The 12,076-nt window shown below is 42.2% G+C and overlaps 1 protein-coding gene across 1 annotated transcript in view; it reads left to right on the top strand.

Annotated features, from left to right (window-relative positions):
- Positions 1-4,997, top strand: part of Spcs2 (signal peptidase complex subunit 2) — a 13,790-nt gene extending 8,793 nt beyond the window's left edge. The window contains exons 4-5 of the mRNA XM_050154424.1: positions 2,523-2,657; positions 4,047-4,997. Of these exons, the coding sequence (XP_050010381.1) occupies positions 2,523-2,657; positions 4,047-4,233 (322 nt within the window). The 3' untranslated portion in view covers positions 4,234-4,997. The remainder of the gene's footprint in view (positions 1-2,522; positions 2,658-4,046) is intronic.
- Positions 4,998-12,076: the final 7,079 nt, after the last annotated feature.

Below are 12,076 nucleotides of genomic sequence, written 5' to 3'. Positions count from 1 at the left end.
AAAAAAAAAAAAAAAAAAAAAAAAAAAAAAAAAAAAAAAAACTCCTGCTATATCATTGATATTCTGTATTTAGTAAGGTTATTTTATCTGTAACTTATTTAGTTATTAGCTAATAGAACTAGAGCGAAAATGCACAGTGGTAATGAGACCCAGCTCTTTTAACTCGTTGGATTTTTTTTCCATCAGACTGGGTTGCTTTAAGCCGTTTATTCCAGGCTATTAATAGCAAAGCTTGGGCTTTTAGAAGTTTGAATTTGTTTCCTATTCTTTCTTTGAAGCTGAAGAGCTGGCTGGGGAGGTCCTGAGCATGAGGTGTGGATTTGACCTGTGTTTCAGTGAGATTAAGGACTCCTTCTGGGTCTACACAATATGGGTTTGAAATCCAAGGTGTTTGTGACCTTGAGCTCAGAGGAAAAAAATGTAAGTAATACACATTCAGAATGAGTGGGACTCTGGATGTGGTCGCTGTGCTTGTAATTCCAGCTCCCAGGATGAATCAGGATGATCATGAATGTCGAGGCAGCTAGGGCTGCCTAGAAAAACCTCATACCCCCATTTAAAAACTGGAAAAAAGAGTTCTGGGAAGATGGCCCAGTTGTTAAAATATTTGTTACACAAGCACGAAGAATTGAGCTTGGAACCCCAGCACCCACTTAAAAGCTGGACACAGCACACAGCCTTGTGATCCTAGTGCTGAGGAGATGGGGATGGGATCCCAGGGCCGTCTGGCCAGCCAGTCTCTCTGAATCTGAGCTCCAGGTTGGTTCACTATTTAACTTTCATAATTTATAACTTAAAAACGATATAATGGATTTTTTTTTTTTTTTTTTTTTTTTTGGTCCATCAAAACGCCTCTTTAGGTGAAGGTTATTTGCTGTCCGGCTTGATGATGTGAGTTCAGTCCCTGGAACCCAGAGTGAGAGAACTGACCCTGCAGGTTGTCCTTTCATTTCCACACCTGTGCCTTGACATACTTTGTGCACACATTTCCCCAGATAAATAAGTATAAAATTAAAAAATTATAGCTGTATATCCTCATTAGTATGTAGAACATTAATATGTAAAAAAATACATCTTACAGGCTACCTTCACTAAGCTGGAGAGGTAGTGCCATAGTCAGAGTTTGATTCCCAGAACCTACGTCATCTAACTCCAGCTCCAGGGAACCTGACACGTTCTTCTGGCTCCTGCAAGCACCCGTGTGTGCACACACACGTGTACACACACACACAATTTTAAAAATAAAATTAATCCACTTTCAGAAGCAGTTAGTAAGCTATCTTAATAAAGCACCCATTAAAAAATAGTACTATACAAATAGACAGTTCCTGGTTTTGGCAACAAGTAACCTTTGACTCCTCAATAATCAGATTAGTTATCCTAGTTAGAAATTCTCACTGCTGATGCAATCTCAAAGAACCTTAAGTTCTAGAGACAGGGACAGTAGCCGCATCACAGTCTCCAAAAGAACTGCTTGGACAGTATTTCAGCTGTATTCTGAGCTTGATCCTAAGGTCATGTTTTATATACAGTGCTCATGGCCACCACTGTAAGTAAGGACCGTGTGCTAATGGCTATGTATAGAAGCCCCATGACAGTTCTGTTTGTCTGAGACAGGTCTCAGTAGATCGACCTTAACTCGCAGTAGTCCTGACTCAGCCTTCCAAGTGTGGAAATTATAGGTGTGCCCCACCACACTTACCTTCACGCCTTTCTAGAAGCTCAGTATTCTTCCCATTTAGAGGTGAGCTATGTGGGGAAGAAATTAATTTAGTAAATGTCGACGTGCAAACCCAGTACTGTCTTAACTCAGAGTCCTTATCCTTCTTATCATACTCCCTGCCTCTAGTTCATAAGATTTAAATGACACTCCACACACGTTAGTGGTTGAATATAAAATCAGTACTGTCAAGCTGTGTAGTAATGCGTCTGCATGTACATCTCACAGTAGACTAAATCTGAAGTCACTTTGTCATTGGCTGAATAGTCACATGGAGAATATAGTTTTTATTTTTGTATTTTATGTTTATGGGTATTTTGCCTGCATGTGAGTCTGTGTTAAGATCTGGAGCCGGAGCTATAGAATGTACTGAACTGCCATATGGGTGATAGGATTCAGCCCAGGTTCCCTGCAAGAGCAGCCAGTATTCCGAATTGCTGAGCCATTTCTCCCACCGCTGATATGTTTTTAAGTAGAGAAATAAGCACAGGTGATAACGAAGTTTTGAGAAACTAGGGTAACAGGACATTCTTAGACCCGTTGTCCTTCAGTGTAAAAGATAGAAAGCCTGTTTGTCCTGTACCGTTTCTCTCCATTTTGAGATGGCTAGAGAACGAACCAGAGGAAGCCGTGTTTCTTCTGGGTATTAAATACAAGGGTTAAAGGGAAATAATTAAAATTTCAGTGATACACTAGTAACTTACTTAAGGCTATCAAGAAAATTTTTGTGGCTCTCGTGTGTCATTTGTTGTTACTGTTGTGTTTGCATATTTGTATATTTTCCCCTTAACGTCAGTTGAACCTATTTTGTGATGATGGGGATTCTGACCATTTATACCTCATATAAGGAGAAGAGCATCTTTCTTGTGGCCCACAGAAAAGACCCTACAGGAATGGATCCTGATGATATTTGGCAGTTGTCCTCCAGCCTCAAAAGGTAACGGCCACCCTTGGTCCTAGAGATTCTGGACTCCTGGTGTTGGGTTTGTCCTGGATTTACAGTGTCCTAGTCTGTGTTTGTTCTATGCCAGTCACAGTCCTAGTCATGTAAGAGGGGGTGGATGAGTTAGCGGTCAGTGCTAGTCATGTAAGGTGGGGGTGGATGAGTTAGCAGTCAGTGGTAGTCATGTAAGGTGGGGGTGGATGAGTTAGCAGTCAGTGGTAGTCATGTAAGGTGGGGGTGGATGAGTTAGCAGTCAGTGCTAGTCATGTAAGGTGGGGTGGATGAGTTAGCAGTCAGTGCTAGTCATGTAAGGTGGAGGTGAATGAGTTAGCAGTCAGTGCTAGTCATATAGAATGGGGGTGGATGAGTTAGCAGTCAGTGGTAGTCATGTAAGCTGGGAGTGGATGAGTTAGCAGTCAGTGCTAGTCATGTAGAATGGGGGTGAATGAGTTAGCAGTCATGGTAGTCATGTAAGGTGGGGGTGAATGAGTTAGCAGTCAGTGCTAGTCATGTAAGAGGGGGTGGATGAGTTAGCAGTCAGTGGTAGTCATGTAAGTGGGGGGTGGATGAGTTAGCGGTCAGTGGTAGTCATGTAAGGTGGAGGTGGATGAGTTAGCAGTCAGTGGTAGTCATGTAAGGTGGAGGCAATGAGTTAGCAGTCAGTGGTAGTCATGTAAGGTGGGGTGGATGAGCTAGCAGGTTTTTTCTAGCACTGCAGTTCTGAGATTTCTCTATATAGAAGATACTCTCAGGATATACTTTGTATTTTCCTTGTGCCCAGTTAACAAAGGTCAGAGGTTGGGTTGGAGGAATGGCTCAGAGGTTAAAATCCTTACTGCTCTTATAGAGGACCGGGTTTGGTTCCTAGCACCCATGCAGCAGCTCACAGCCAGATGTAACTTGAGTTCCAGGGGATCCAGCATCCTCTTCTGGTTTTTCTGTCCTCCTGCATGCATTTCATACACATAAACTCATGCAGGTGAATACATAGACATATTAAATAAGTGAATATTTTTTAAAAGATCAGAGATGTGAGGTTGGTTATCTTTGAGGAGTCTCCATTCAGTAGGGTAGTCCCTGATTCAGCATTGCTAAGCTTATCCCCACCTTTCAAAAATACTTGGTTGAGGTATGTTACTGCTTGAGTTCCTGTTTATTTTTTAATTGATTTTTAAAGTTAGCATATAAAGTGGTGCGTTTTGGGGCATTTTCATATGTCTGCTCTCACTGGTCCTCCTCCCTCTTCTCTGCTGGTTCCCTTTCTTCCCCTTTAGTGCCCTCTTCCACTGTTTGGTATTTTATTACTGTCGTCCCTGGCCCTGAGAGCTCTTCAGTTTTCCAGTCTGTTGGTGTTTCATTTGTTCTCTTTGTCCTGATGCTTAGGTTCGATGACAAATATACCCTGAAGTTGACCTTCATCAGTGGGAGGACAAAGCAGCAGCGGGAAGCCGAGTTCACCAAGTCCATCGCTAAGTTCTTTGATCACAGTGGGACATTGGTCATGGATGCCTATGAACCTGAAATATCTAGGCTCCATGATAGTCTTGCCACAGAAAGAAAAATAAAATAGCCAATTCTAAAAGCTGTCTTTTGCTGGATCATACAGTTACTGATGGGTAGGAAAGAAACAGAAAGTCTAAACTTGGTCAAGTATGAAATGTTAAAGATGCCCCTGTGTAGCCCATGCTGGATAAATCGAATATCCTCGCACAGATATGCAAAGCTGTATCTTTGATGGCGAGCTGTAGCCCCCTTGGTCTGCTGGGTCGTTGTTGTCTTCCTTAAGAAACATTTTTGTAAAGCTGAGCATTCTTTTCCTTTGTACTTAATAGTACTTTATTTAGCATAGCTTCATGCCACCACTAACCCACTGGGCCGTGGTGTTCACCTACAATCCCAGTACTTGAAAGGCTGAGGAAGGGGGATTGAGATTGAGGCCCTTCTGGACTGTACAGCCAGGCCTTGTCTTGGGAAGTGGGTATTGTTAACTTGTTGCTGACTTTGTGTTAATCCCTGCTTCAGCAACTGTTTCCTTCAGTCCAGGATACAACTTCTTATGTATGACAGCTTTCCTGTATACACCGTTTTTGTGGGTGTGTATATATATTTGACTTGGGGAGAGTTATTTTAAAAAATATACAAAATATTTTAATTTGTTTAAAATAGACCTGCCTATTACAGTTTGTGCTCTTAACCAATTAAAGAAGCCAATGGCATTTTTAGTTTTATATTCTCTGTTTTCCACTAGTATGTTCCTGTCAATTTGTTTGTGCCCTTTATTAACTGCCATTTTCTAAAATTTTTTTCAATAAATGAAAGAAGATGTGAAATGTGGAGTCCTAGTCGTGAAAGAAAAACAGCATAGCAAGTGCTTTACTGCTCGTGGTGGGCTCCCTGCTAGGCCACTCATCACTGTTGGGAGGCTTGCGAACCTGGGGCCAGGGACTCTGTTCCAGTGATGCTGATGCTCACTGCAGTCCTAAGAGGCAGGCACTGTTTCCCTTTCTTTACACACGAGGAAGCTAAGACACAGAAGTTAACAGTTTGCCACACAGATGGATCTAGAACAGGAACTTAAATCTTGGTAATCTGGCTCCAGAGCTTATGTTCCTTCACAGACAAAACAACAGCATTTTTTTTCCCCCAACATTTTCCCAACTGGGGCAGAGAACTGGGCACTTGACCAGGTCTTATGACCTTTAGGAATATTGCCCCTCTAGACTTCTGGGATTATAATTCTAAGTGTAGTACCCAAAACTATGTTCACCTTATACGAAAGCACCTACTGAACACTGGCAGTATTGTCCCTTCTAGCAATATCCAAGTGAGACAAGACTGGCCTGTATAATGTATATGCTCTTTCCTAAAAGCCTTTGGTAAGTCAAAGCTTACCAAAGCTTGAACTTGTAATCTGCCCCCGTCCCCTCCTGGAATGTAACAGTTTAGGGAGGTGGCTCACTTAATAAAGTGCTTGCCACTCAAGCGTAAGAGCCCGAGTTTGGCCTCTAGAATGGATGTATAAAGAAGCCAGGTATGGTGGTACATTTGTAATCCCAGTAAAATGTTCAAATAAACCCACTTAGAGACTTGGACCGCAGGGATCTCTTACAGTTGTCCCGTGCCTCAAGCCAGTTTAAGTAGCTCAGATGCATTGAAGAAGCAGTTACCAGCCCAGCCAGTATGTGTGCTGCCGGCACTCCTGCACTGATGGCCTTCCTCGTAGATAACTGTCAGTCACATGACTCAGAAATACTCTGCAGGCTCCAGCTTCACAGCTGGCAACTCCTGAGAGCTAGCCTCACACCGCGGCCCTCCTGGAAACCCAGAAGCCTATCGCATCCTCCTGTCTTTCACCTGTCTCTCAACTTAAATCTTCTCAAGCAGAAAGAACCAGTAAAGAGGGGAAAGGTCATTATTTACACATTTCTGCTGCCAATACTTATTCATATGTATCTCAGAGACAGCGCATTTGCTTTAGAACCTCAGGGAATGGAAGAAGGCACGTGATCTCTCTCTGATTCACTCAGCCTGTGAATACTAAAAAGCAGTAACTGCTTTTCTCTCTACTCTAACTAACCTGACTGAACCCAAGCCAGAGACCACAGGGCAAACCGCTAGTCTTATAGTCAGACTGAGTTTTAGAGAGTAACCCTGCCCTCGGTGACCACATCCCCTGTTACCAAGGGTGCACATGCTTGGTTCTCTTCTGAAAGCCTGATTATAATGCTGGATGCGGTGATGCACATCAGAAATCCCAGCACAGGGAGACGGGCAGGAAGATGGCTATAGTTGAGTCCTGCCTAGTCTACCTACCTAGCTCGTTACAGGTCAGCCAGGGCTACATGGTGAGACGATCTTCAAATAAAAACCCTGGGCCTGATATTCCGGTGGTGTCTGTGACCCCCTTTCTCAGAATATTTTGAGTTCCTGTGTAGTTGCTGGTAAAGTATTCTGGAGGTGGTTGTAGAGTCTGAGTAGTGAGAAGTACTTGGAGAAACAAGAACAAACCAAACCCCAAATCAGTAGACGAGAAGAAATAATTAAGACCAGGCTAGAAAACAATTAGGACAATTAGAAAACAATTTTTTAAAAAATCAGAAAAGGTAGGTAGACAGCGGCATAGATAGCAATGAAATTTTAAAAAGTCATTAGGCTATGCCTTACAAATTTATATGACTTATGTAGATATAGATGGCTTATCAAAATTAAACCAAGAAGAGATGGCAATTTGAAGAGATCCATAACAAGCAATTGAGACTGAAGCAGTAACAAAATATTTCTCAACTGGAAAAATTCAATCCCACAACGAGTTCTCTATTTAAATTTTCAGATGAAAATCTAAACCAGTGCTTCTGCCAGTCCATGCTAAAGGAAAGGAACGCATGCTTTCAAACTCCTCTTATGAAACCAGTATTATTCTGGTAATCCAGTTTAAAGGTACAACAAAAAGTATAAGTCAATCTTCCTGATGAATACCCATGCAAAAATTAACTTAAAAAATTGCAAACCAAATTCAAGAACATTTGTACAGGCTGTTCACTTCAGTTCAGCTGCAGGAATGGTCCAACATGCAAACCAGTGTAAGAATTCAAGGACAGAAATCACAGCATCATCTCAGTTAGTGAACAGTCGAGACTCTCCTGAAACTCACTCTAGACCAGGCTGGCCTCGAACTCACAGAGATCCACCTGCCTCTGCCTCCCAAGTGCTGGGATTAAAGGCATCCACCACCACTGCCTGGCAAAATGCAACATTCTTTCATGATGGAAATCCCAAAGAGACTGGGAAAAGAAGAACCATTTATCCAAAAATAATAAAGGCTATATATGACAAACCTATATTCACTATTACACCGAAAGGAGAACACTGCATTTCTACTAAAATTAGCAACAGCAAGTACGGTTTCTTTCTCTACACTGTGGGATATATTGCTTGAAATCTTAGCTAAAGCAACAAGATAAAAGTGATAAAAATAGGAAGGGAAGAAGCAGATAGTAAGATTTCATACATAGAAGAACCAAAGACAACCAGGAAACAGCTCTGCTAAACACATTCAGCGAAATAGTGGGATGCAAAATTACCATATAAAAATCTTAAAAAGCATTGAGAACAAACATGTTGAGAAAGAAATCAGGGAAACAATCCCATTTATGCCCCCTCCCACACACACACCCAAAGCCCTTGGAATAAAAGAAGTGAAAGACCTTTAAAACAGACTTCAAAACACTGAAGAAATTGAAGCCCACCTATGCTTGCAGATTGTAACAATGAATGTTGTAAAATGGATCTATGAATGAGAATTCTAAAGATTCAGTGCAGACCCCACCAAAAGTCAGTATCACTTTCACAGGAGAAAAAGGAATCCTAAAATCTATGCAGAAACATAAAATACCTTGGGTAATCAAAGCAGCGTTGAGCAAAAAAAGGGAAAGACTGATTTCAAGTTAAGACTTTAGAGCTATAGGAACAGAAACAGCACAATATTGGCACAAAAACCCATAGAGCAATAAAACAAAAGACCTGATGTTAGCTCTTGCAACTACAGCTACCTTATAAGAATAAAATGTCAAAAGCGCATGCTGGAGCAAAGTGCATTTTCAGCAAATGATGCTGGGAACACCGCATGTAGAAGAATGAAAAAGTTGACCTCACTCGATAGAGCACAGGAAAGGACTTTCTGAATAGCATCCAATCAGGAAGCAATGCCAACTGATGAAAAGGAAAGGATGAAACTAATTTAAAAGCGGTAGAGGCAATAGTGTGGAGAGACAGCCCCCAAAGTGAAATAGAGTCTTTGCTAGCTATATTTCTAACAGGGCAGATATCTAGAGAGAACTAAAAAATAAATAAATGTTCTGGTTTCCTTACTGTTGCTGTGAGAAAAAAAAAAAAAAAAACATTCTAACCAAAAGCAACTTAAGGGAGAAAAGTTTGTTTCTCCTTATAGGTTATAGTACATCAGAGGGAAATCTGGGCAGAGACTTGAACTCATCGGGGAGTGCCGCTTGCTGGCTGGCCCCCAGTCTTATGCTTAGCTAAGTCCTTATATAGCCCAGGACCACATGTCTAGTGATGATACCCCCCACAGTGTGCAGGGTCCTCTACAGACAAACCCACAGGTTAATTTGATCTAGGTGACTCCTCAATTGAGGCTTTAATGACTAAGCTATGTAATGTTGACAAAGCTAACTACAAGAAATTAACCAAGCAACCAATCAAAAAAAGGTATAATGAGTAGTTCTCAGAAGATGGAATCTAAAACAGCCAATAGACATACAAAAACATTTTTACTCTCTCTAGATCGCAAAGAAGTTGAAATTGAAAATCCCTTGCAATTCCATCTGACCCCAGCAAGAATAGCAGCCATTAAAAGGAGGAGGAGGAGGAGGAGGAGGAGGAGGAGGAGGAGGAGGAGGAGGAGGAGGAGGAGGAGGAGGAGGAGGAGGAGGAGATGGACTGCAGAGATGGCTCAGTGGCCATTCCAGAGGGCCCAAGTTTGTTTCTCAGCACCCATGTGGGCAACGTACAACTGCCTGTAACTCCAACTCCAGGAGATCTGATGCCTTCTGGTATCTGTGGGTTTGGTCACTTGCGGCATACATACACACACATATACATCAATTCTTTTAAAGAATAAAAAATATTTTTTAAAAAAGTAAGTGTTGGTGAGGATGGGGACAAAGGTAACCATTAGGCAATGCTGGAGAATGTGAGAAACTGGTTCGGTCATTATGAACGTCACTGTGGAAGTTCCTCAACCTGAAGACCTATTATGGGATGTAGTTCTGTCACCTCTAGGGACTCCTAGTTAACACATCACAGACATACAGTACTAATAGTAGCTTAGTTACAGAGCCAACCCAAGTGTCCAACAACAGAGGAACGGATGTGGTCTTTACACCTAGAGGATATTTTCAGTTATACAGAAGAATGGAATATCTTGTTTCAGAAAGGTGATATAACTGGAGATAATCACATTAAGTCAGATGTGAGAGAAGGTTTTCTCCCCTGTATGGATGAGCTCTTGTATCTATGACGTGATGGTAGAAGTGAGGCTGTCTGGAGGAACAATCTAAAGGGAGAGGAGAAAGTGGTAGGAGCAGGGATGTTCTCGTGTGGTGCATGTTGCATGAAAATACCTTTATGTAGGACAATTTAATGTATAATGAATACACATGATGAAGATATGTTTAAATAATACGTAGGAAAAAAATGGAATCCACTCATGAGTAACTCAGTCAACATTCCAGTATTTCAGGTTAGGTTCTACCCATGAAGAGGCTGTGGGTGGAGTTTCAGTGTTTTAGGGAAGGAGGGCAGTCAAACAAAAGGTGCAGAGGGAGTTTAGATATGGTGCGACCCTGCTTGGGCAACCGCCCCTGACTGCTGATTTACTTTGGAGATAAGTTGCCTCAGACTGGCTTGCTCGCCGTTGGATATGGGCCAATTTGGGAGAAGGCCTTGGCTTCAAGAGACGATGTTTCTTCAGCGAGGGAAACTCCGAACCATCTGAGGTGCTGACTGAGTCCTGGTATCAGTTACCGCAGCTGTGGCCACAGGGTTCATCCATTGGCAGAGTTCTAAACTGATAATGAGAAGCCTTGGAAGTGGCTCTCAGTCATTTTAGAAATAAAATTATGTTTTCTATGACATCTTGCTATGACAAAAGGGACCCCTCTGCCAACATTTAAAGGGGAGAGGGTGGTATTTTTTTTTTATTCATTCCTCCAAAGTGTTTATTAACTAGAATTCTGCCCCCAGGAAACACTATCTCCTTTGTCTAGCTTGTTTGTACAACTGTTCATGTCAGTATGGACTTGGTTTTATTCTGTTCTAGGAGCTATGGTCTCACTACCAATATCTTCTAACCGTGTGGATTCTAGCTCAGGCCACTGAGGAGCTCCTGTGAAGGAGACCTCAGTTACTCTGTGACCTCTTTGTACTGTATACATCACAAGGTGTTCCCCGCTCAGCTTGTGTTTTTCCCAGCCCCACCTCTGGGATCAACTATTTTACAAGGAACCTGATGCGTTTATCTGAAAACAAGATCTGGGGGCTTGGTGATTATTGTCGAGGTGATTGAAAACAACTACAATTCTGTTATTCCTAGAAGCAAATCCTGAATGTCACGTAATGGTCACTGGTAAAATTGCCTCAGAGTCTTTATGGAACCGATTCTTTCAATTTAGGATCCAAACACAGTTCTGAGATTCGCAGGTTTTCTTGTAGTTGATAAAAACATTTGAACGTATTGTTTTGTCTGCCTTCCTCCCCGCCCCCACACACTTTGCATTTGTGAATTTGGCTGGTCACATCCTAATCACGTCACGGTATCATTGAACACATTTTCTACTCCCCCTTTGTGTGTGCATGTGCTGGTGGGTGGCTGGAGACTGAACCAGGGCTAGGCGAGCACTCTACCACTGAACTACACCTCCAGCACTCAGGATGGTTGTTTAGCAGTAAGTCTTTATATAGGAGCCACATAATCACCTGGTTTCCTCTGTCTGCTGTGCTACACAGTGGGCTCAAATGTTTTTGGCTTGATGCATCTAACACAAAATTTTTACACTGATCACCATATGGTTCTGGGAGCCACTGAGTTATTGCAGAATTAGAAAAGTATATCATTCCTTTATGTTACTATAAAGAAGACTATTCAGCCACCTTGGAATAGGATTTGTATAGGTAGGAAAGGTTTTAGTCTACTTTTTACTTGTATTCTAGCTTGATTCTCACCGTAGCAACCTCTTGAAGTGAGCAGGCTTTTTCTCCATATGTCAATACAGCCTCATAATATTTTAAAGGCTTTTCTTTATTTAATGTGTATAAATGTTTTGCCAGCATGTATGTATGTGTACCGTGTGCGTGCCTCATGCTCTCAGAGGTCCAAAGAGGGTGTTGAATCCTATGGAACTAGAGCTAAGGATGGTTGTGAACCATCATGTGGGTGCTGCTGGGTCCTGGACCTGAGTCCTCTCAGTCACTAGGCCATCTCTCCTGTACCATGATCTCAGAATTGTAAACATTTAGTCTACTCCTTGTAAGTTGTTATTCTTTTTCTCCCTTTGACACAGGGTGTCAGTATTTAGCTCTGAGTACTCTGGAACTCGTGTTTAAACTGAGCTGGTTTAGAACACGCAGAGATCCCCTTCCCTCAGCTTCTGCAGTGCTGTGGCAGGTGTCCGCCTGGTTGTTATCATCCCCTGTAGGATCCTTGTTAAGTCAGCTCTTCTGCTGAGCCCCTGGCCCTCTGGCTGCCCTGTTTTCAGGGAAGTCTAGACAAGGTAGGATATGATTATTGCTGTACCTCCTCTTCCCAGCCCTGCAATCAGCCGTTTTTCTGTGAGGTACTGGTTCTTTTAGGAGTAAACAGCTTTATTTTAGCTTGGTGTGGTTAGGTGAGCATCTCA

Source organism: Alexandromys fortis, unplaced genomic scaffold (assembly GCF_014885135.2).
Source record: "Alexandromys fortis isolate MF-2015 unplaced genomic scaffold, M_Fortis_MF-2015_v1.1 scaffold_77, whole genome shotgun sequence".
In the NCBI taxonomy this organism is placed as follows: Eukaryota; Metazoa; Chordata; class Mammalia; order Rodentia; family Cricetidae; genus Alexandromys; species Alexandromys fortis.
This window is presented reverse-complemented; position numbering and strand designations above follow the sequence as displayed.